The sequence below is a fragment of the Microtus oregoni genome, unplaced genomic scaffold, assembly GCF_018167655.1.
Source record: "Microtus oregoni isolate MIOR12 unplaced genomic scaffold, Mior012 000002F_ref0000024, whole genome shotgun sequence".
Lineage (NCBI taxonomy): Eukaryota > Metazoa > Chordata > Mammalia > Rodentia > Cricetidae > Microtus > Microtus oregoni.
The window spans coordinates 31,980,316-32,006,274 of NW_024543061.1; the positions used below are offsets into that span (position 1 = coordinate 31,980,316).

At 46.3% G+C, this 25,959-nt stretch overlaps 1 protein-coding gene across 2 annotated transcripts in view; it reads right to left on the bottom strand.

Moving 5' to 3' along the window:
- Nup210 (nucleoporin 210) overlaps positions 1 to 25,959 on the bottom strand; it is a 95,026-nt gene that overhangs the window by 56,805 nt on the left and 12,262 nt on the right. For both annotated transcript variants that reach the window (XM_041642794.1, XM_041642791.1), the window contains exons 3-11: positions 25,170 to 25,301; positions 15,388 to 15,484; positions 12,751 to 12,901; positions 10,950 to 11,082; positions 4,988 to 5,146; positions 4,363 to 4,431; positions 2,999 to 3,105; positions 2,016 to 2,156; positions 1,089 to 1,226 (exon numbers count right to left, since the gene is read on the bottom strand). In XM_041642794.1, coding sequence (XP_041498728.1) covers positions 1,089 to 1,226; positions 2,016 to 2,156; positions 2,999 to 3,105; positions 4,363 to 4,431; positions 4,988 to 5,146; positions 10,950 to 11,082; positions 12,751 to 12,901; positions 15,388 to 15,484; positions 25,170 to 25,301 — 1,127 coding nt within the window. The remainder of the gene's footprint in view (positions 1 to 1,088; positions 1,227 to 2,015; positions 2,157 to 2,998; positions 3,106 to 4,362; positions 4,432 to 4,987; positions 5,147 to 10,949; positions 11,083 to 12,750; positions 12,902 to 15,387; positions 15,485 to 25,169; positions 25,302 to 25,959) is intronic.

Below are 25,959 nucleotides of genomic sequence, written 5' to 3' on the forward strand. Positions count from 1 at the left end.
CCTTCTTCTAGGTCAGAGATCAACCTGAAATCCCAAGTAAAGAAAGGTGACAGACTTTCGTGTGCAGAGGCCAGTGTAGACAAGATATCTATCATCATTTCTGCAGGTGAACCACAGGAGTGATGGGACCTGGCTGACTATTGGGTCTTGAGCCCTAGCTGAGAGAACCCCTGACAATTAGTACCACATGGGATTGGGAGCAACAATGGGCAATAAGGCTAGGCATGTGTTTAAATTACTGCCTTTGTTTACTTTCTGTGGCTGTGATAAACATCAGGACCAAAAGCATTCATCTTATACTTCCAGGTACAGTCTATCACTGAGGGAAGTCAGGGTACCTGGAGGCAGGAACTGAAGCAGAAGCCATGGATGATGCTGCTTACTGACTTGCTCATTTTGCTGCTCTTTTAGTCCCTTTCTTTCCCTTCCTTCCTATGTATTTATTTGGTTTGTTTGTTTGCTCATTTATTTTGAGTCAGGGTCTCTCTGTGTAGCCCCTGGATGTCTTAGAACTCCCAATATAGACCAGACCGGCCTTGAATTCTGATATATGCCTGCCTTTGCCTCCTGGGCTTTGGAATTAAAGGTGTGCATCACCATGCCCCACTCAGTTTGCTTTCTTATACACCTCAGAACCACCTGCCCAACAGCTCAATCATCAATCAAGAAAATACACCAAAGGCTTACACAGGCCAACCTGGTTACTTCTTCTCAGATGACTCTAGCTTAACTTGACAAAAACCAAACAAACAAAACCAACCAGGACAGTTACTGTGGGTGTTATTATCTTGTTACATTGCTGCGATGGATACTGAGGAATCATAAAAATCATAAGGCCTGTCTCATTTAAAGCTATCTCCTACCTCTCGAGAATAAAACTGAAGGCAAGAGGACAGTCAGATGTGAGATACACCTGTCTCAGCACTAGACAAAGATAGCAGACCAGGATAGTTCGTTCTAAGCCAACCTTGTGAGACCAACATAGTTCAGATCCTGTCTCAATAAATGAATATAGAAAAGGATGAAAACAGAGTCATCATCCCAAGGAAACGCCTCAAAGAAAATACCTAAAGCAGTCTCTCACCCACCTTTATGGTGTACTGATAGGCTCCTGTCTTTGGTTGCCAAGGAAATGTCAGGATGCTGGGATAGAGTGTGATGGGGATATGAATGTCCACTTCCTGTTGGTTCCACACAGGTACCTGAAGCACATGGACCCCTCCATCCTGCAAGATGAGATTGCTGTGTATCACCATGGCAACCACATTATCACTAGTTATTTTTCTGTCACCTAGACCCTGCCCCTCCTTGAGGACCAGTCCATAAAAGGTAGCTGTATTCCTAAGAATATAGAAAAGATAGTGACTTGGCAGGGGAGGCTTGCTCTTGATCTTTAATGGTTACTCGTGCACATTCTACTTATTTGAGTCCTAAGGTATTCCTCACAGGATGGATGTGGTTGTCCCCAGTTTACAGATAAAGAAACTGAGGCCTGGAGCATCTCACCCAAACCCAGAGCTAAAGTGATGAGGCATCACTGTCTGGGGTACAGGCCCTTCTACCTCTCCACACGCTGCCTCTCTCAGGTCTGGAGGGCTTGTATGAGGCAGGGGAGAGGAATACCCTTGCAATGTTCTGACTAGTAAAATACTGCTCCCCTAGGGCTGAAGAGGCTTTTCAGTACAAAGGCTGAAGGACTCAAGCAAGTGGGCCTCCTGCCCATGCTATCCCCCAAACAAAATCTGTATTCCATCTTAGAAGGTGTAGACCACTTTTATAGGATGGGTGCAGGGTGCAGGAAGAGAAAGCTTATGGCACAGGAAGATCCCCAACAAGCTATGGACAGCCAAGGGCATCTGGAGCTCAAGCCCAAAGTGGGAAAGTCTCCTTAGGAACCAGAACAGAGGCAGAGTTTGTCCTGGGGCAAAGTACGTGCCAATTGACATTTCTACCCTCAGAGTTGGGTTATGGGTGCTCAGGACCTAGGATACGGAAAAGGATTGACATCAACTCACCTGGTCCACCACAGAGGTGAGGGTAGCACTGATGGTTGTCTGGCCACTCTGGATCGCCCTGACGTGATGATAAGACCCATTCTGGGAAGAGGACAGAACCTCAAAGAACTCAGCAGGAATCACAGCTTCAATTCGGATGTTCTGGAAAGGTAAGCGGGATGGGAAAGATGAGTGTGACATCACGAGACTGGGAGAGTTCCAAAACAGTAGCCAGGCCAGGCTGGGAGCCTCCGTGGTACCAAAGCCTCTTAAACAAAGCAGGCAGAAGGAATGGGGCCCCAGTGCTCTGACTCTTCCCTGCCTAGCATTAGGACCCAAGACCCAGCACCACAGTTCTAGCTGGATGTGTGATCCTCAAGGTAGTCTACTGTCACTCTCCCAGATCCTGGCGTTGCGATGAAACAATGAATTATAATAGAGAGCTGAGTCTCTCACAGCATAGCCATTGTTTAGTCATTGTTCAGCAGGGGACAGAAGGACCTCTGCCAGAAGAAGGCTGGCCTCCTAACATCCCTAACACCATAGACTATGACCTGTGTGAGGGCACTGGAAGGCTCTCCTTCGTGACAAAAGGATGACCACCACTCCCTAACTCATCTTGTATGCCTTCTCAGAAGCTAAACATGGTAGCCTTGGTCACTTGAGAGCTTCTGGAAGGTAGTAGGTATATCCAGACCCCAGACTATCTCCAAAGCAAAATGAACTCTCACCTCAGGACCCCATGTAAGGAACAGGAACACACAGAACTACCACCACTACCACTATCCACATAGGCCCTGCTGCCTGGGCTATCTACCCCCAGCCCTGCAGGAGGGGATGACACCAGCTCACAGTCTATCAGGGACCCCATGATACCATCTCCACAGCCTAAAAGTACCACAGGAAGCTCTGAATCTGCGTATGTGGGGACCCTGTGGCATTGGCTCCTCCTTGGACAGTTGATCCCTCAGCATCCCTCCATCAGAACCCCAGCAGGCACTCACGTCAGATGGGTAGACCTTGTTGCTGGACCTATCAAATACTTCAATGGTGATTGCATATAGACGCCCAGTCTCAAGCACCCATCTGTCACCAGGGTGGACTGTGAACCCTAGAACAGGAAGTAGGGAGTTCAACACTCAGGCTACAAGGTCAGCAGGACTGAGAAAGAACCTGAGGCTAAGCACTATATACCCCCACCCATGTAGAAGCCCCAACAGCTAGGCCTATTCAATGTCCAAGGTTCCAGTAGATCTAGCCTGAGGCCACAGCCCATCTAGACTCTGAATCCTCAGCTGGTCTATTCACTGGCCAATGTAAGTCTATCCCATGGTCACACGGGTCGGGCCAAGACCATGGCTGTTTAGACTCTGAGGCTGGAGGATGTGTACACTTTGGTGATACGGTGTCTCATCTGTAGTGACAGGAGGTTCAAGCTCTCAGGCATAGCAGGACTAGCCTGAAGCTAGGACAGGTTTTGTATCCCAGGCTAGGGCACTGGAGAGCTCTGGACAAGGTGTATCTGGGTCTGGGCTCTGAGGGTACTGAGCTAGGATGCCAGACTAGCTACTTCTATTCCCACGATACTGTTTGCTTTCTCATCTGCACAATGCCAGCCAAGCTGTTCACTCTCTTCACCCTTCCCACCACAGAAGTTCAGTCTGACACAGCACCTGTCATACACAGAATCTCCAGAAGTCTTTCCTCTGCCCTGGTGTTTATTCCCACCACAATCTTGCCACCTGTCTTTAATGGCCTCTGCTGTGAAGCTAAGTCTCATCACAGACCAATCAGGTAAAGGATGCTGCTGAGACACAAATGGTCACCCTCCAGGCTCACAAGCTCTCTGACAAGAGGTCCCTAAAGGTTTTGCTGCCCATCTGGCCATCCTTCTTCTGACTGAACTTTGGCAGTGTACTCCACAGGTGAGTTGCCTCACACCCCAAGAAATGTTGCCATGGTGGCACCCATGACATATATATCCCAAAGGTCTTGGTGCTGACTATCACTGAAGCTCTTACACCCTAGTGGACCTCAGAGTGTTTTACTGCTACAGATGGTTTCCTCCTCTCTCTAATGCCTCCTCCTTCTTCTTCCTGGCCAAGGCACTGCCAACTGTTATGTCAACCTAAGGATGCTCTGTAATTGAGCACCAGGGTCCCCAACCTTGTCAGGTACAGCCAGGTCTGCATGATGCTGGGGCTGAGGACTGATGCCCCTGAATCTGGCAGACAGAGGATGTGGTCAGGTTCGTGTTAACTAAGACACATACTGCCAAGCTGAACTGCAGTTCTTGCTTGTACTTTTTGATTTCTTGAACTGATGAAGTCACAAGCTATCAATGTCCCCCCCAGGGGGCCACACTTACCTAGGTACCCGGCTTCAACCACATAGATGGTGCTGTTGGGCAGCCTGGAAGCTCCTTGCATGCGGATACCTGAATTCTTAATTAAGGTACAAAACTTAAGAGACAAAATTTAAAAAAAGCAGCTTGGGCTCCAGTCTGACTCACGTGGCTTGAGCACATGCAGATACCATGTACACTGAGAGGTGGGTTCAGAACCTCTAGCTTAGGCCAATTAGAGCAAAGGTGTGGGAGAGTAAAGACCCTTGCTGTACTACCCTAAAAACCAGGGTCTTTGCAAGAGACCTCAGGAACCACATGGCATACAATCAATCTTGGATTCTCAACAACCTATATGCCAGTATTCACACAGAATCTGCCAGGTCCCCTACAAGGGGGCTGTAGTTCCTGAGAAGCTTCCAGAAGCCTGGAATGATGTGTGCCTCTGCCACAGACTCCATCTCTGGGAGTCTCTCTGAGTCACGCACAGAGGTGAGCAATTCCACTCAGCGGGTTGCTATTTAGGTTCTTTCTGATTTTCAGGCAGATGGGGAAAACAGTGCTATTTTTAGTCCTGGCTGGCTTTAAAGGAGAAAAACAACTTGGCTTCAAAGTAGTAGGCATGACACAGTGCCAGAGTAGAGGATATTCCTGTGGCCCAGGACCAGGTTGCTCTGTCCCATCTGCATGGCAGTGACCCTCGATGTTTCCTGTGTCAGGACCGCCACAGGCCGGTTAGGGTCTCCTTGAGGATCTGGGATGCTGTTCTGAAGCTGCAGCTCATACTGATCAGAAGGCATTGAGAGTTCTGGATGTGAAAAGAGACAAGAAAAGCCGGGAAGGTAAAGATGTGAAATGCTGGGTACCAATACAGCCTTCTCCAGGCCTGACTCTAGGCACCTGCCGTCAAGACAGCTGCTTGAAGAGTGCTTACAGGGGTGGGCATCTGACCATGCCCTGAATTGAGCAAGCTCTTCTCTACATCCGGGCTCCAGTGGGGTTCTTGCTGGTATTATCAAAAAGGCTGTAGCCAATGGTCTCCTACTGAGTTTCAGATGCTCAGTTTACCATCGTGAAGAATGACTCGTGTTCTGACCACTCTCTGTGCATCCCCGTATCTATTTTGTATAAAAATACCTTTCCCAACAATAGTCCAGGACACAGAATAATTCCCCAGGAAATCACAGATTCTGGGAAAACCAACATCTGGGCAGAGAACATAAGCACTTTTGATCTGAATGACAACTGCTGACAAGAATTCAGTTCCCAGGAAAGAGAAAGTGAGAGCTGACTTCAAGGTCAAGATGCCCTGGGCTTGCTTAGATGTCTCATGACCAATTTCTCTTATCTCATCCCTCAACAACCCTAGGAACAAGGACTACTGATACCTCAACTTCAGACAGGGCTGAGCAGAAGCTAGCTCATGGTCTACCATGACTTCCACTGTGTTGAAAACCCAAACTTTATATGCTAGAAGTCTGGCCCTCAGCCTGGCGAACACTTCAAAGGGTGTGGCCAGGGCTGGAGACATGGCTCAGTTGATAAAGCACTTGCTCGGCAACGATGAGGATGGGTGTTCAAATTCCAGCACCCACATACAGCAAGATCAGTAGCTTGTGCCTGCAATCCCAGCATTCCTGTGGCTAGATGGGAGACAGAAGAATCCCCGGAAGCTTGCACATCAGCTAGTCTGGTGTAAGCAGCAGTGAATAACAAGAACTCCCGTCTCAACCAAAGTGGACATTTAGGACCAACATTGAGGTTGTTCTCAGACCAGCAGCAGGTATACCCCCATGCTTACATGCTCGTGATCCACCTGCCTTGAGGAGAAACAGTCAAGGGTCTGCAAACAAAAGGCAGAGCTCTTGGATCTCCAGATTGTGAGTTATAGCAAGGACCAGCCTTGAGTATTCCATCTAAAAGAATATCGACTAAGACATAGTCCTATAGCTAGTTAGGAACAGACTAGCACCCCCTGCCTCCAAGCCTAACCACTTTAACATTCTCTCCCCTGCGTCCTTGGCATGTTCTAACCAGTCACTCACTCACTGTCAGTAGAGTTGTAGCCATGTACCACTTCTTGGCCTGGAATGGAATATGGCCAGTGAAGGAACCTAAGGGGATTTGGGAAAAGAAGCAACTTGCCTACCTTCTGCACCTCTTGTGTGCTCCAAAAAGTCCTCAGTGACTTGCTTCTGAATCATAGGTCCTCAGAGTACAATCCCTAGACTATTTGCATCCCTGGAACCTCATGTGGACGAGTGATACAGGTGCAGGGGGTATGTCTAAGAACCTGCTGCATCAGGAGTGGGGCTCAATAACACATGTTCACAGAAGCTCTCTAGGTGTGTTACTACATGGCCATAAAGCATCCTAGCAAAATGTTTTCCCATGATTTGTTTCACTGTCCTCTACTGCCTAGGCCCTCAAAGGCCATAGCAGCTGAGGCCAAGTCACCCCAGTTACTGCTTGAGCTGGTAGCAGACCATGGTACCATCCCATGATGCAGGTTTAGCAAACCTGCAGAATGTAAGAGATGTAAGAGTTATGGAGTCATACAGACTTCTGCCTAGACTCAGTGGAAAGCTGTAGAGACCCGAGAAAACAATGAATGGATCTGCATCAAGTGCTCACACAGAAGCACTACAATACACGGTGCAGAAAAGGCATTCACACATACACCAGCTCAGCCCTTGTGGGGAGAGTGCAGCAGAATTTTAAGGATGAGTTGGACTGGAGAGGTACCTCAGAGGCACTATGCTGGCTAAGCCTGTGTTCCTATTTTGTGTTAGAAGGTTCTTACAGCTGGGGCTAAAGAAATGGTTCAGGTATTAAGAGCACTGGCCACTACTCCAAAGGACCCGGTTTCAATTCCCAGCACACATATAGTAGATCACAACTATCTAACATCCTATTCCGGCCTCCAGACATCAGGCACACAGTGGTGCTTAGATAAACATGCAAGAAACACCCATACACATTATATATCTAATAATATAAATATGCATACACATATATACATACACACATATATTTTAATTAGAAGGTTCTGGGGGCAAGAGAAGTGGCTCAGTGGTTAAGAACACTTGTTTGATTTATTCCCTGCACCTACATGGAAGCTCATAAATCATCTGTAATGCCTGTTCCATGGGATCCAATGTCCTCTTCTGCCCTCTGCAGGAACACATATGGAGCACATACATGCAGACAAAGCATCCATACACATAACTAAAAGACTTCTGCAGGTCATCCAAACTGTCAACATCTATACTCAAACCAAAACACTCATCTTGAAAAGCTGCTGTAAATTCAGAATTCCTGACTGGGAAGGGGTGCCTCTTTGATCACTTCAATGAATCTTCATGCTTTTCTATTTGAGACAAGGCCTTGATCCATAGCCCAGGCTGACTTTGATAGCATATTCTACCCCAGGATCATCTATATTCATGAATTGCCTGCTTCATCCTCCTGAGGGCCTGATCAGAGACACTACCATGAGCGGCCACAGATTTCTTTAATGTGAAAGTCTCAGTAAAATTCCCAATTTCTAGACTTCATAAATTTATGAAAGAAAATGTCAATTAATATAAGTTGGATATTAATTTCCAAACAGAATGGGTAAATCCAGCTCTGGAAGTTAAAAGATATGCCAACAACTAAACATGATAAAAACACTCAAAAGACAGTGATGGGGAAAAAAGGCCATATGAAGAAAATGGCAGGGGCGCCACCTGTGTACTCTGCTCCTGGTAAACCAATGCTGGCAGGCTATTTCCCAGGGCATCCTCCAGAAGCCTCTCCACGCCTGGCCAACATCATCAACCATCATATAGGCATGTGGCCAACCGATGAGAGCAGGGGACTCACCTCTTTCTGGCTCTGGGATGTCTCTCCTGGGCTGTTACCCTCAATTTCTACGGCAGATGAGTCACCAAATCTCCAAAGTTTCTGAACCTTTGGTAGGTCCAATTCTCTGAGCCATGAACTACTATGCTAGCTATTTACTAAAAGGCCCGACAATAGAAATTTGAGGAAGAAAAGGGCTTTGGGCTCACAGTTTGAAAGGCACAATAGGGGAAGTATGAGGCAGCTGGTTACACACATCCACAGTCAGGAAGCAGGGCCGGGTGAACTTGGGTGCTGATTTATGATAAGCTCCTTAAAATACCAGCCCAGTGCCTCCCAGCCATGCTGGCTTCCCCTCCTCTCCCAACCTGGCCAGTGTCATCTCTAATGGACCCTGTATAGTAGACCATCTCCATCTTATTGCTAGAAGAAATACAAAGCCCAGACACTATCCTTAGTATGTTTTCCTGACTTTCTTTTGAGGGCACAGCAGCAAAAAGATAATACTCAGTTGGACTCTATAGCTCTGTGGCCTTCAGGTTTTCCTCTGTGTCCCTGCCTACACCAGGGGGTCTTCAAGAAGCTCACCTCCCAGGGCTGCCGAGTTCTAAAAGGAAGAGTTCTCAGAACTATTCCGAACTTCAGAGGTGCTCAGTCCTAGTGAAACACTTTCGGCAATGTCCACCTGTAGGTACAATTTCTTCTCCAGAGGAATGTAAGCAAAAGCCACCTTCCTCCCAAGAGCCCAATGAAAAGCAGAGACACAATTCCACCAAAGTTCACTCTGGGGAACCAAGGAGTTTATTGGACTTCCTTACAGTGCACAGGTGAGGAGTTGCTTACAGGGATGTTGGGCACTCCTCCCGCAACCAGCCCAAGCCTTACCCAGCAGGGATGTTGGCTTTCCTGTAGGCCCATGCAATTAAGGCAGCCAAGTGGCAGGAGCAGCTGGATACTCAGGTGAGAAGTCCCTGTGCCTTTCCTCCTCTCTATGTGGGATGTAAACTGTAAGTGAACCTAGCTGGGATGATCTTTTGCAAGGGGCACACGTGAATGTCCCAAGATGTTAGTTGCTTAGCTCAGAGGACAACCACAACGCTACCCTTTCCAGGTCCTCATCCTTTAAGGCAATGCCTTTCCTGATCTGTGTCCTTGCAGAATTTTATACAACCTGCTTGTGTTCTCTGGCTTTTCACTCTCCCAACCACATTCCTTCTTATGATGTCACATTGGTGACCACAGAACTCCACTTCCAACTGCTTCACCAAGGTCCCAGAAAACCTTGCCACAGTCTTAGAACCATCCTTATCCTTCCATAACTTCTTTCCTCAGTCAAAGGTGATATCAAGCTTTGACAGGACCCTTGGGCTGGGCTCCCTGCACATCCTCTTGTACAGTATCCTTACTCTGACTGGACGTCATGCAAAAGGCTGATCCACCTGCTCAGCATGCAGCAGACACTCACAAAACACAAGCTTCTTCCTTCCATCTTTGTCCTCAGAGAACTGGGTACAGAAACAGGAGGTAGAGTCCTTCAAATGGACCAAGCAATACCTACTCCAGGATGACTAACCAGACACCGCTGGTGGTTCATAGACGTGGTACCTCTCAGGTTCCCATCCATGAACTGCTATGCAACCTAGAATTCAATGTAAGAAACTGTAGCCTTAAGTCTCTTGTAGATAGCAGCATCTACAGGCCTCTTAAATGCCACCTGCCACTCTGGTGGTCACCTGGGGAGTCATGTGCTGAAGCCCTTAGATGAACAACCCTGAATGCAGCACACTAGTCTTGAGGTCCTCTGAGCACTGTGTTCTGAGACCATACTCCTTCATCTATGAACTACATCGTCAGGATTCCTAGGAGGACCAGCTCATCTACCCTCACCTTCTAAAATACCATAGAATTTCCAGAATAGCTCCACTCTTGTCAATCATGTTTTTTTCACATACTGAGCAGAAATGGTCCACCCAAAACAAAGCTCAACTTTGCTCATCAGTCAGAGGCAGGCCATGGGAACATCCTGGTCCAACGTGAGCCTTGCTCTTCCTCTGAAGTTGCTTTAAATGCAGCCAGAAGAATTGAAAGCAGGGACTCAGCTATAAGCACACCCATGTTCATAGCACTCTTCATGACAAAAAAAAAAAAAGATGGAGCCATGCCAACTGTCAAAGGACAGACAGATGAATAAAATGTGGTCTGATACCTCAAGGTCTAGACAGCAACGGACCTTGAGGACACAGTCAATAGGAGCCCAGTTGCAGAACAAGTACACAGAATTGCATGTAACTGAGGCCCCCAGAGTAGTCAACTTCATTAGACAGTGGTTAGTGGGTGTTGGGTGTGAATTATTAATGAGGACATTGAAAAAGTTCTGGAGATGGATGAGGTGACAGTTACAAAGTGCTATGAAGGAATGTAACGCCACTGATCTGTACACACAAAATCTTTACAGCGCTGAACTTCCTGTGCCGTGTATTTTATCACAGTAAGAAACAGGGAAGTGGCTGAAGAGAGAGTTCAGTGGTTAAGATCACCAGCTTCTTTCACAGAAGACCCAGGGTCAGTTCCCAGTACCTATTCAGTAGCTATACCATAGTGGCTAACTCCAGTTTTCCAGGGGATCCACTGCCCTCTTCTGGCTTCCACAGGTACTGTGTGCACAGAGCTCCATCCCTCAATATTCACCCATATACATAAAAAATAAAATACTTTTTAAAAGAAAGAGGGAAACATCTAACATGACTTCTCAGTCACGAATGTACCTGTAATTTTCCCTTGCCTGATCTTCTGAACCTTGTAGCGAATGGACGTCCCCACCAGCAGGTAGACATCATAGGCTGGATTCAGAAGGATATTCTCCAAGATCAGCAGCCTTACCTCCGCAGGGCGAACATTCTTAGCATAGAGAAAAGGAGAAAGAAGGTGAGGTGGGATGAGGAACCGGAGCAGAGGAATTGTGGGTCAGAAAGGTTTAAGGCTTTTTTGGTTTTGGGGTGATAGTGGTATGCTCTGTGGCTATGTGTGCGTGTGCACGTGTGTGCGTGCGTGCGTGTGTGTGTGTGTTTTAATAATATGGGTGTGGTGTTTAGACTGCATGTGTGTCTGTGCACCACATGCATACTGTATTCCCACTAAGGCCAGAAGAGGGTATTGGATCCTCTGGATCTGGAGTTACAGATGGTTATGAGCTACCACGTGGGTACTGGGAACCAAACCCAGGTCCTTTGCAAAAGTAGCAAGTGCTCTTAACTGCTAAATCATCTCTTCAACCCATGGTTGTTTTGTTGTTGTTGTTTGGGTTTATTTTTAACATTTATTTTCTCGTAAATTGTGTGTATATATGTGTGTCTCTGTGTGTATATGCTACATGTATGAGTGTATATGTGTAGATATAGGAGCTACCCTATATCTAGATTCTGAGCCACTGGATATAGTTATTGGGAAATGAACTTGAGCTCTTTGTAAGATCAGCAAGCACAATTAACTACTAAGCCACCTCTAGAGCCCAGTTCATTATATTTTTATATGGTGCTGGGGACCGATACCAAGACTGGCCCATACTAGGTACACAGCTCAGGTACAGCTAAAGCCCCAGAACTGTTTAATTTTTTGACTTCTGAATATGTCCTCACTGAGACATGGAGAAATAGGATATCACTTGTAACCCTACAGCCTAGACCCCAGGAGAATCCCATGGGTATGGTACCAGGATGCACTCAAAACTGTCACTGAAAAAACATATGACTACTCACTGTACCTTTCCCATGTCCTATCTTGATTTAAAGTGACAGTAACTACACAGAAAGAAACCAGAGCCAAGAGCAATGTCTACAGATGCTGTGGCTACCAGTGCTCAGGCTCTCTCACTCCACCAATGATCAGAGGACCAGGATGACCGGAAAGGGGAATGCTGTGTGCACTCAGTTCCTACTCCCTGGTCTCTTCTCCAGCTCACCCCTCAGGTCCAGTCTAGACCTCAGGAGCAACCTGAGAGACTGAGCAGAAGGATGACAGGGTCTCCTGTCCAGTGTACCCTGGGTGCCATATTCCCCAGGAGCTGTGGCTTTCATTGTCAGAGAAAACTGATGGCAGAAATGATGCTTGTTGACAGGAATGACAATAGACCTAGAATTTTCTGGGTGGATTTATGGCCATCTTCCATCTCCATAGATTTGCTTCAGTACCCCAATGGACTACACAGGTCTGGACACAGGGCAGGTGCTGCTTAGCAAGGCTGGTAGGAAAAGCCTTTTACTAACTGGGGAATGGTGGGGAGAAACAACATCCACAAAAAACCATGAAGCCAGTCTCAGATGGTAGGTGTGCCCCTGCATCAGGATGGAGAGCACTTCCTGGAAATGAGGTATCTCCTTCAAAACTGGGGAACAGATACTGTGACATCTGTGACACTGACTCCTGGAGCCTCGGCCTCCCTTCCCTATGCCATGGCTCACACATCAAACAAACAAAAAGACACAAAAGTCATAACTCCCTCGAGCCCGTTCTATAGTCCACTGTCATCCTTACCCCACTGTGGGGACAGCACAGTGAACTTAGGCCCACCTTGTAGACAGCCTCCTGAATGCGAGCCTTGAGCTTGGAGCTTCCAGTCTTCATCCCAGACACTAGGATGGTATCGCCCTGCTTGGCTGCCTTCTCCATCTCTGAGATGTAGGAAGGCGGGATATATGTAGATTCCAAGAAGGTGAGAATTCTGAAAGGAAAATGCATCATGAGACCTGAGCATAGAATTTCTCAGAACCCAGTGTGGCATTCATTATTATCAGGGTCTCCTCCTGATAGACCCCTGAATAAGGGGTGCTGATGTCAGAAACCATACTGCCTGAAAACATTAGAAACACATCTTTGCCACTGTCTGAGTCAGAGCAGCAATGTGTCTGTGGAATACACCTGATCTTGGGAATGAACACTCTATCAACACTGGAATTGGAGACAATCAGCTGAGTCCACAAGGAAAACTCACATTAAAAGGCAAACCCAAGGCCCCAACTCAAAAAGGGTCAGTAATGCTGATCAGCTCAGCAGAAAGGTCACATGGTGAACCTTCCTGGCTTATGTGTCCCTACCTTGTCTTTCTTTCAGCCAGCAATTCACAACAAGCCCCCTGCTCTGCCCAAAAAGGAGCAGCCTGCAGGACACGCTTACTGCCTCCCCAGGATGAATCCCGCGCTGTGCTAAGCTGTGGTTAATCATCCAATAGCTCAGTAACAGAGTGCAGCCTAGTATGCACACGACCTAGGTCCCATGCCCAGGATCACACCAGCATCAGACACACACCACCTGGACTGTCATTTTCATAAGTGTCAAGACCCTGAAAACCAAAGAAAGACCAAGAGATTGTCCAGGCTGACAGGGGAAGAAAAGAAAAAGGAAAGTGACAGCATGTAGCATGTGACCTTGGGTTGCTAGTATACGTTCTGAAGATAGCGTGCATATGGGTGAACTTCCTGATTTTTTAAAAAAATATTTACTTTTATTTTGATGTGTGTCTTGCCTGCATATATCTGTGCTCCATGTACATGCTGTGCTTGTGAAGGTCAGAAGAAGGTGTGGATCCCCTGGAACCAAAGCTACAGACAGCTATGAGCTACAAGGGTGCTGGGAATCAAACCTGAGTCCTCTGTAAGAGCAGCCAATGTTTTTAACCGCTGGGCCATCTCTCCAGCCCCAAATTCCTGGTCTTGATAACTGTATTGTAGATACTCAAGAAAATATCCTAATGGTAGTGGAAACACAGTAAAATAAGCAAAGGTGATGAGACATCTCCCAGGCAACAGGCCCTCAGGTAATTTAGGGAAAAGTTTTCTGCGCTACATTGGCATTTTCTGTAGGTTTTAAATTGAATCGCTCTACTACCACTCCAGCCAACAGACAGAGCCTTTAACCAGGGCTTTAAATGTAAGGTGTATGTCTTAGGAAAGAAACTTAAAAAGAAAAAATTTCTTTTACATTTATTATCACCCTAATCCGTGCGCGTGCGTGCATGTGTGCGCGCGCGCATGCCTGTGCTTGTGTGTGAGTGATGGCTCAAGTAAAAAGGTCAGAGGACAATTTGCAGGGATCAGTTTTCCTTCTTCCATGTGGCATGACCTGGGGACTCACATCATCTTGGTAATAAGACCCTTTGCCCGCCAAGCCATCTTGCTAACTCAGAAAGAACTTTTCATTCTGTCAGTTATGCATTTGACTCATCACAGGCTCAGCAGCTTCCATGCTGGATAAAAGAGATCTACGGAGGTCTGAGTACAAGTGCCAACTGAGCCACTTACCAAAAGGCCCACTCTCTCCAAACCTCAGTTTCCCTGGCTGGAAAGTGGAAAGGTCAGAGGTGGCATGGGCCAGACAGATGCTGGGGGAGGGGTATAATGAGTCCAGACGCACCGACACCCTCTTTTTTTTTTAATTTTTTTAATTTTTTTTAAAATTGTGTCTAGTTCTTTTTTTTAATTTTTTTTTATTGAGAAAAGGAAAAAAAAGTTTCCCCCTCCTCCCAGCCTCCCATTTCCCTCCCCCTCCTCCCACCATTCTCCCCCTCCCCCTAACAGCAAATTTTGCATTTTTATATTTATTTATTTATTTATTTATTATGTATACAATATTCTGTCTGTATGTGTGCCTGTAGGCCAGAAGAGGGCACCAGACCCCATTACAGATGGTTGTGAGCCACCATGTGGTTGCTGGGAATTGAACTCAGGACCTTTGGAAGAGCAGGCAATGCTCTTAACCTCTGAGCCATCTCTCCAGCTGGCTCCGACATCCTCTCTTTATGATTCTGTCTGTACTCTGTTGGAGACCCAGCCTATTCTAAAAACTGTTCTTGGTGCTGGCCTGTCCTCTTAGCCAGAACTTGCCTCCCCTTTAACTTTCTCACCAGGGAAACACTTCCCTCTAGGGTCACCCACATGTCCCTTGCACCCCAAGACAGCCTTCCAGAGTTCTGTGTTTTCTTTGTTCAGCTAGATATCCCAATCTCTCTGACAAGTTCCCATAGAATATATCACAATGCGCCACAGAGGCTGCTTGCATGCTTGGGAAGCACTAAACTCTTCCCAATCAATCACTGTAAGCACCAAGCATCCTGGGAGGTGCCCTAGCCTCTTCATTGACAGGAGAAAGCCTAAGGACTCAAATTTCTGCATCCACTCAAAGGTAGCCAGGCCTTGTCGCAGAGCCTCTTACCGTAGGGCATTGTGGGAGTCTGAGAATCCGTTGGCCTCTGTATCCTTCACAATTGTCCAATCAAAGACCAGCCCTGCCAGGGTGCTAAAGGTATTCCCTGTAAAAGAATTTAGAGGCAGAAACGCATGAGTTTGCTCCCTAGAGTCCAGGGACAGGGAGATGGCAATTCTGACTACTACATGCAGACACAGTGCTCAGCACCACACCCCCGCAAGGTACACACCATGACCTCTTTTTCAGAAAGGAAAAACTAAGGCTCAAAGGAATGGTGGTACTTGCTTCTTACCATTTACAAAAGGCTGAGCCAAGATTTGAACTCAGGCCTGTCCCTCCCCACTTAACCTTGAACCCTCTGTAGGTGTAGACAACTTAGGAGGCCACTGACACCTAAGCTATTAATCCTCCTCCTTGTCATCTCCTGAAGATAGAATGCCTCTCTTCAAGGTACAGGAGCATGGGAATGCATCTCAGCATCAGGGGCCACAAAGGGAGAGCAAGGCAAAGCTCCTCACCTTCCTGGAGTCAAGAATTAAGGACAGAGGGAAGAAATGGAGACAAGATACAGAACATAAGGGCATGCTCTCAATGGCTGTTCAGCCTGGAACCATCTCCTGACTTTGCACCCTGTCGAAAGCTCATGAAGCCATCAACTGACAAGGTCAGATCCTTCATGACCCATCTCGGAACACCCCTGCACCTGTATCCAAGTCAACAAGAGCCTATGAGAGACAGTTCAGACCCAAATCATAAAATAGGATATTTACTTAGTCAAACCACCCAACATCTCAAAGGCCAAATCAGAGGCTAGAGGGCTGACTCAGGGGTTAAGAGTGCTGACTGCTCCTCCAGGAGATTCAAGTTTGGTTCCCAGAATCCACATCATGTGGCTCATAACCGCCTGTCACTCTAGTTCCTGGGAATCTGACGCCCTCTGGATTGTGTAGGCACCTGCATGCAGGTGGTGTAGCATGACAACTCAGGCACACACACACATATATATAAATACAGATTAAAGTAAAAAAAAAAAAGTCTTTGTTTTTAAAGCCCAAATCAAACCACACTTAGCAAAAAGGCCAGACAAAGATGGTCTTGGCCCTTACTTCCAGGGAGACTAGAAGAAGGGGCCCTCTTCTTAAAGTTCCTTGGGCATCTTTCCACATCTGGACAGGTAAGCCTCATCCAGAAAGGGTGAGGGTACAGAGAAGTGTTGAACAGACAAAAAGCTATGGTTCTAAAACGCTAAGGAAACCCTTGGACCAAAGAAGCTTGTTTCCCTAACACCACGAGGCAGATACTGAAATCCACACCTTGAACATGCATGGCAAGGACATCAAGGTGCTCTCATCAACCCAGCTGCTTTCATTGCATGGGGGCTGAGCCCTTTCTACCACACCCCGGAGACAAGGTGCACACCACCTCATGGCGTAGTCCCTTTCTGGGACACAGCTGGAACCACAGGAACGTCTTTTGTCCTCCCCCCCCCCCCCATGGAAAGCCCACACAGCCCCAGGCTAGTGCGTTTCTAACTCTTCATGGCAGAACCAAACAAGCTGACCCTGTAGGATGCTGATGAAAACAAGAGGATAGAGGATACCTTATGATCCATTTAGGTTATACAATCACTACTAGCCATTCAATATGATAACCTAATGGGTGGTCTACTTCCTTGACCATGGCCATTTGCATTATCAAGAGTACTCTAGGAGTTCCTCCTGCTTCACTCCAGACCCCTTTCTCTATTATAAAATGGGATCAACAACTCCATCCTATGGATCTACTGGATCAATTCAGGAAAGTGTCTCCAGTGGGCCACAGAGATGGCTTAGTGATTAAGAGCCACTTAGAGAGGTTATATACTTAGAGAGGATCTGAGTTTGGTTCCCAGAACCCACATTGGTGAACAGTCACCTGTAATTCCAGGTCCTAACCTCCAAGAGTACCTGGAGGTCACAAACCCACACATACACATAATTCAAAATAAATCTTAAGACAGAAAGTATCCTTAGTGAGCAGGAGAGAGAAAGTGTCTCCAGTGAGCAGGAGGAAGAGGAGGGCAGGAGAAGCAGACACCCCACAAGAGGCCTGTCTCATAAAATAGGGCAGCACTATGGCTCCTGGGTTGAGTCATTAGCACCTCTCTCACCCCACTCTGTTTCCCACATTCACAAGATTAGAGGAGACTCCCAGAGTAGGAAGAACTTCTTAAAGTTTCACCAAATCGGAAGGATGTGCATGGGGAACTGACTAGAATTTTCCAGGCCCCCTGTATTTGCAGATGTTCGTCTTTTATGCAAGGCAGTAGAAAGTGCCAGAAGGTTAAACAAACAAACAACAAACAAACAAACAGGAGACCCTTCCAAAGGTATGGAACCAGCTGAGGGCATGCTCCCTCAGGGAGTGAGCTAGTTGAAAAGTGACGACAGACCCACAGAGGGGACTTGAAACCGTGCCTTGTTAACTTAGGACACAAATGGGCCAGGAACAGCCAACTACTGGTTTTTCCCACTAGCCATTGCACCACCAAATGGCATCCCACCTGGGTTGGGATGTAGAGAACTCAAGTCACATCCTTCCTTCCTAAATGGGTGGCCCTTCCCTACACATGCACCCAACTCACCCCACCAGGAGTCCTACAGGGAGAGGGTGTAAATGGTTAAGAATGAGGAGAGGGAACAGGAGGATCCAGGGAACCAAGAGTCAGAAGGAAGTGGCATAGAAGCCATTCCAGGATGCATGAAAATGGCAAGGATGCAGCACCCAGAATTTCTAAGGCTCCATGTCACCAGCACACACTCCACTATTCAACCAGAGTGCACAATTATGGACTTCCAGAGAGCAGGATTTGAGCATGAAGTATGAAGCCAAGTTGGCCACTTCTGAGCATAGAACCCTGTGGGAACCTGTTCTGTGTGCAGGGTGGACACTGACTACAATGGCTCCCTTGCTGTGGCCTGCAGCGCTTCAAGAAGGGAGAGTGAGGGAGGGACCACCAAGTAAGCCTGCCCCAGGAGTGACATGGGGGTAGGGTGGGGTTATATGTTTATAAGATGCAAAAGGCAAAATGGCCCCACAGATCAGGCCCAAAGTCTTGCTTCTCCACTTGAGAAGTAGTTATGAGCAACATGTGTGCAACCCCAAAGCCTCACAGTCAAGAGATATAAACCAGGAGACCCAGGAGCTCAGAAGTCAGAGGACATACGTCTTCTGCCCTAGTCCATAGGACACAAGGGAGGAGGGTTACAGAAAATCATTATGTAACTCAAATGAACAAACACATGTCCGATGCTCACTGGCTCCAAAGTCCAGAAGTAGTGGGAAGAATAAAGCCAAGAGCTAAGCTCAACAAAGTAAAACAAGCCCTGAATACCACGGCCAGAAAGGCCTGAGAGAAGTCAGCGGGAAAGAGCAAATTGTGCCTGGGAAGCCAGGGCAGACAGGGAGGAGGAACACCCGAGCAGAAAGGCCTGGAGGATGCAGGGCTCTGACAGCAAAGACTTGGGCCCAGAACCCCCATCCCAAAGGTACAACACAAGCAGAGGTATGAGGGTATCTCTGGGGACCTGGAGCATGCTCAGTTCCATTTCACTGATGCGCATGGTACATGAGGGATAGGAAATCACTCTGGAAACACACTGCAAACAATATCATGTCAATAGGGCAGTGTCTTAGTCCCCAGCTCTTAAACCGTGGCTTGTTTCTATGACTAAATGTGGGGTCCACAAAAAACATTTCTTTTTTTTTTTAATTTATTTATTTATTATGTATACAATATTCTGTCTGTGTGTATGCCTGCAGGCCAGAAGAGGACACCAGACCTCATTACAGATGGTTGTGAGCCACCATGTAGTTGCTGGGAATTGAACTCAGGACCTTTGGAAGAGCAGGCAATGCTCTTAACCTCTGAGCCATCTCTCCAGCCCCCACAAAAAAACATTTCTACATAGGGGCAATGACCAGAAAATAATCAAAGCTCAAATGTGTAATGTTGCACTCCATAACTTTACTGCAACCTTGGTTTTGAACATGCAACATGTACACTTTGGTAGGCTTTTTGTTCTGTTTTTATTTTTACTGAAACAGGGTCCCACTGTGTTGATCAAGCAGATGTTGAACTCACAGAAGTCCACGTGCCTCTGCTTTCCCAGGGATGGGATTAAAGGCATGGGCAACTACATCTGGCTAACATGAACACTTTGCATGGGGCATTCTACTGTGCTCAGATTTGAAACCACCATGTGTTATAAATGCAATGTTTTAATATATGTACAAAGTTTTCTGTTCTTAAAAATATCATAATTGGGTCTAAAGAAATAGCTCAGTGGTTAAGAACACTGGCTGCTTTTCCAGAGGACCAGGGTTCAATGCCCAGTACTCACATGGCAGCTCACAACTGTTTGTACCTCCTGTCCAGGGGATACCACACCTTCACACAGACATGCATGCAGGCAAAACACCAAAGTACAAATAAAGAAATATCATAATTGTTTAAGAAAAACAAGGATTTTTTCCATATTTTCCAGACATGCCTCGACACATATCAAATTGGTTTATCTTTGGGTTTTTATTGTGTTATAATTTTGATTTTAAAAATTGTTCCATGAGGCTAGCTCACTGGGACATGCCTATAATCCCAGCACTTGTGCGGTAGAGGCAGGAAGAACAGGGGTACAAGACATCCTCAGCTACAGCAAGTTTGAGGCCAGCCTGTGCTGGCCTTGTCTCAATCCCTCTCTCACCTCGAAATATTGCTATTTGAGTTGCCAACTAAAGCTGCATAGAAAATTGGTATGTGAATTTTGGCTTGGAATTTCTAAAATGGCTCTAAAAGCATTTCTCCCATCTTGCACTATTTATGCAAAGCAACATTTCCAGCACTCAGAACTCAAAAAACCAAACCATCTATCAGCTCTGAAAGGCATAGCAGACACTCTGTCACTCTGTATCCTACAGAATCAAATACCCAGATGGCATTTATTTCTTTATGTAAAAGCGAGCAAGTACACCCATCTTGTTAGTCTGCAAATTTGATTTTAGCTTTGATAAATGATAAAAGTATACAAACACAAAAGCATTGTTTCAAAATAAATGCATGATTTATTATGAGTAAAAAATGGACTTAATGCTTACTTTGAGGGTTTTTTTTTTAAAGATTTATTTATTATGTATACAATGTTCTGCCTGCATGTATGCCTGTAGACCTGAAGAGGGCATCAGATCTCATTACAGATGGTTGTGAGCCCCCACGTGGTTGCTGGGAATTGAACTCAGAACCTCTGGAACAACAGCAGCCAGTGCTCTGAACCTCTGAGCCATCTCCCCAGCCCTACTTTGAGTTCTTATACACCTGAGACCACATGAAAAGTGCTCAGGAAAAAAAAAGGGCTACAAGAAGAGAATGTTTAAGGGGTCCTGTGATAGTCCATTTTCAGTTTCTAAAATAGAACACATCCATGACAGAGCAATACAATTTGGATCTTGAATTCCCCCAAAGACTTGGTCACCAGCCTGTGGCACCATTGGCAGTGGGAGCATGCCATTGCAGGGGATACTGGAAAGCAATAGGGTCAAACAACCATGGACTAAAACTGCTTAACTCATGAGCCAAAGTAAACTTTTCTTTGTTCTAAGTTGATTTTTCAGGTATTTAGTCAGAGTAGAATGCTAACACAGGTAATTATAAAGGAAACCAGTTTGCTTTAGCTCATGATCTAAGAGAATGGATATGCAAAATTGGTTGTTACATCCAGTGAAGACCTCATGTCAAGATACCTCATGAGGGATCAGGGACATGGCTCATATATACAGTACTTGCCTAGCATGCATGAAGCCCTTGGTTTGAATCCCAGCACTACAGCAAACTAGCTACAGTAGAACATGCCTATAATTCTGTTGACAGAGGTTTCTGTACCCTCCGGTTCGGCAGCCATTTAGTCCCAAAGAAACACACAGAGGTCTACATTAATTATAAACTGGTTGACCTAGTAGCTTAGGCTTCTTATTAACTCTTATATCTTATATTAGCCCATAATTCTTGTCTGTGTTAGCCATGTACCTTGGTACCTTTATCAGTGAGGCATTCTCATCTTGCTTCCTCTGCATCTGGGTCACGACTGCAGAATGACCTTTCCTCTTCCCCAAATTCTCCTGTTCTTATCACCCCACCTATATTTCCTGCCTGGCTACTGACCAATCAACATTTCATTAAATTAAATTATATTAAAACAATACAACTGACAAATCATTAAAGGGTATAAGATCATTGTCCCACAGCATAATTCCATCACTCTAGATGCAAAGGCAAATTCAAGGTCATCCTCAGCCACATAGTGAATTCAAGGTCAACCTGGGCTACATAAGACCCTGTTTAATAACAAACATGTTGCTTCAATGTGGTGAAAAAAAAGGTTAGACAGGCAGATGGCAGATTTGCCTAGGTATAAACTGAACAAAACAAAGCTAACTAGGCTGATCCAGCAAGAACTGTATTGGCCCTCTTATGACCGGATCAGCTCTTAAAGGGAACACCACTCCTGAGCTCTCAGACTCTGAGGACAGAACATTAACTTGAGTTTCAGGCAGGCAAGTCACATTCAGACCACAGCAGGCAGATGGTCTATGCAGCATGCAGAGAGCTGCCAACAGCCAGGAAAAGTACTGCAGCATGAGAGAATCAGAGCAACACCTACGGGCCATGTGACCTGGCTAAGTCACCACAGCTTCCTTGTCTATGCAATGGGCATTACCAAACTTGCTTACACCCTGGCACAAGGGCTGGCATCCACAGGCTCTCACACATCTGATAAATTGCAGAGATCTAGAGAAGACACAACCCTTCTTAGACAGTGAAGTCCACAAAGCTTACAAGGGTCAAGGTCACTCACAGAAGAGATCTAGACCAAAATAGACAACAAAGGTCAAAGCATGTCTGGCTGAGGAAAGCCAAACAGAAAGCATATCACTCAGCTGCTTCTTAAAGATTTATTTATATGTATAAATGCAGGCCTTATATCAATAGGAGGATGGAAAGTGGTGTCGGATCCCCTGGAATTGAAGTTACAGATGGTTGTGAGCCACTATGTGTGTCCTGAGACTCTAACCTGGGTCCTCTGCAAGAGCAGCCAGTGCTCTTAACCGCTGAGCTATCTCTCCAGCCCTATTCTTCTGGGTTTACTCAAGAGAAGCTAAAACATGTATTTACACAGAAGCTCACAGTGGCAAAGTGGAAGCCCAAAATTCCATCAGCTGATGGCTAGAGAAACAACAGTTTGTCCACACAGTGGAATGCTGTTTGACAGTAAAAAGAACAGACTTCTGTCACCTGGTACTAAGTCATGGATTGAAGGCACCAGGCTTAGTGAGAGAGAAGATAGGTCAGCAGGCTGTGTGGCTGTGCCATGTGACTGCACTTCCAGGAAAAGTCCAGAGCAAGCAATGCAGACAGAAACCTGACAAGGGAGGGAGGACTGTGCCAGGGGCTGGGCAGCTGGCAGTTAAGTGTTTATAGGTTTTGGGTTTCTTTCTACACTGATGAAAAGTTCTAAAATTAAACAGTCATATGGTGATGATGGTACAATTTTGTGAATTAAACCAGAACCCACTTTTTAAAAATGTGAATTCAGTTTGAAGAGATGGCTCCCTGGTTAAGAGCACTTGCTGTTCTTGCAGAGGACAGAGTTTGGTTCCCAGCACCCACATGGAGGCTCACAATTCTAACTCTAGCTCCAGGTGATCAGAAGTCCTTTCTGGACTCTGTGGGTACTTCAGATATGTGGTGCACACACATATGTGCAAACACTCATACACATAAAATAAGTAAATCTTTAAAAGAAATTAGAACCAGGTCATTTAATACATAAAAATCTCAGTAGGAATAATCTTTATAACTTCAGGTAGAAACAGAGCAGTGGTCAGCAAACTACAACCTGTGGAACAAATATAGTCCCTGTTTGTTCGTTTCCTTGCTTGCTTGTTTGTCTTTTGAGACACAGTTCCTCTGGTGTAGCCCTGGCTATCACTGAACTCACAAAGATTCATCTACCCCTGCCTCATTAGTACTGGAATTAAAGGCATGCTCCACCACCATCCAGTTCCCTGCCTGCTTTTATAAAATAGCTTTATTAGGACCCATCCACTCACTGCTGCATACCTTTGGCTACTCTGGAGCAACAAGGTCCCAGGTGAAAAGATGTGACAGAGGCCTATGTCCAGAAAAGCTTGGTCCCATTCACTATGCTGCCCAAAACAGAACAAGATGGCCAACTTCTGACCCAAAGCAGGACCCCTGCAGTCAGGTCACAGCTCATATTCTGACTCAGTTACAAGACACATCTACCCCACCCTCACCCCAGTATACACCCATGTCTGGTAAAACCACAATCCTCACTACTCACCTCACCATCGTGTCTTCCTCGAAAGTTTTAACCTGCACCCTGCACACCCACCTCAGCTGTCCCCAGGGTCTCTGCCCCAACTCTACTATCTCCTAGTGACCTGCAGATGCTTGGGACTGGAAGTGATTCTGATTCTTTAGTTTTCAGATCTGGGGATATTTTCATTGACTCTTCCAAGTACTTCAAGAAGCTTAAGACCAAATATGTTTTAGATCCCAGATTTTCCCACATGGGCCACTCATTCCATGCATATACCTTGCTTATTCACAAGAAGTATCCACACTGCCCAAAGCTCTGAGGGCAACGGACCATGCATTGAAGGCTTAGGTAACAGCCGTGGTGCTACACTAGTTGGAGGTGATAAACTTTTCTTTTTAAAATAATGTTTAAAGATGCATTTATTTTATGTATATGGTACTCTATATGCATATACACCTGCTTGCCAGAAGAGGGCATCAGATCCCATTCTAAATGGCTGTGAGGCACCATGTGGTTGCTGGGAACTGAACTCAGGACCTCTGGAAGAGCAGCCAGTGTTCTTAACTACTGAACCATTTCTCCAGCCCTGGGAGAAGTTCTAAACAACTGGTGCCAAGTCGGGGAGAAGTTAGGTCACCAGGGGCACGGGCTTGAAGGGAATTATCAGGACCCCACTCTTTCTTCTTTTTGCTTCCAGCTGCCATAAAGTAAGTGATCTCTCATGATTAAAGTATCCTACCCTGCCATGGGCCAAAACACATTGACTGGAACTGCTAAAAATAGGCATCAAAAATGTCCTGTTCTTGTCTGTCCCAGGTACTTTGTCCATCAGTATGACAAGCTGAATGACACACTCTTCTTGTTCTCCTTCCAAGAGGTCAACCTCTAACCCAGACAGTCTGCTACCACCAGGCAAGGCCACACCTAGAATCCCACCCCAGAACTAGTCACTATCCATGCTAGTCAAGAAGTAACACCCAATACACTGAGCCAGCAGCCCACAGCTACCCTCATCTATACATGTGTTTGGAGGTCTGGAGTGCTTAGGAAATCAAAAACAGCATGGAAACTGAGAAGGAAAAAAAGGATTCCTACTGCCCAGTGTGGCCATCACCTCTGTGGACAGCTCTCCCACTTCTACCCAGAAGACAGCTCCTGAAACAGAGGTACCTGTCTCTGCATGGGCACCAAGCCTGCTCCCAGAGTCAGCTAACACCTGCGCACACACACAGGCCAGGCCTCTGAACACAAGGAGGGGAATGTAAGCTACCTAAGAGATAGCTTCTACCCACTCTACTTCTCCCTTGGCAGTGGCTCCCCTTCCTGGCTGGAGCAGTAGCTAGTCATGAGAGGACACAGTAACGGAGGCTGCGGCCAAGGCAGGAGCCTGCCAAGGGCACCCGGTGCAGTCACCTTCTGAGTCCAGAGCCTGGATCTTCAGCTCCAGTGGAGAGTCTTCAAGATAGAGCTCACGGGTAGTAGAGACGATCTGAATGCCATGGATGAGATCAACAATGGCGTCACAGCGCAGCACCTGACCTGTGGCTACAGGGACAGAGAGGAGTCAGAACTGAGAATGGTGTCCAGCCACTGTCCCACCTCCAGGGCCACCTCCATGGTGGCGACTATAGTAACCAACAAGTCAATACCACTAAGGAAGTGCTAAGGAGGTGCTGGGTCACTGAGCTACATGTTCAGCCAGTGCTATGGAATTATTACTTTTATTTGATTTGTGTGTATGGATATGTTATGTGTAAATGCCCCTGAACTAGTGCACATTGGTGCAGTTGACAATGGAGGCCAGAAGAGGGTGTTGGTTTCTTGGAGATGGAGTTACAAGCAGTTGTGAGACACAAAAGTGGGCGCTGGGAACTGAACTTAGGTTCTCTGCAAGGACAGTACATGATCTTAATTGCTCACAAAAGGAACAACGATAAGGAGCAAGCTCCAGTGTGAGTCCTGATCTTGGTGAACAGAGTACAGAGTCAGGCAATACGATTGCCACTTCCCTTCGTGGTTACACCTGAACACAACTTCATTTTCCTGGAGGATTTTTTCCTCACAGCTTTAAATGTGGGTTCACAAGGTGATAATGAAAAAGCCAGAATTTTCCTGTATGGATGGCTAGGTTAACTGTGCTAGGTTAATGCTTAGTTTCTAGTGTGAATTGGGTTTCAGAACACAGGAGATGGTTCTAAGCCAG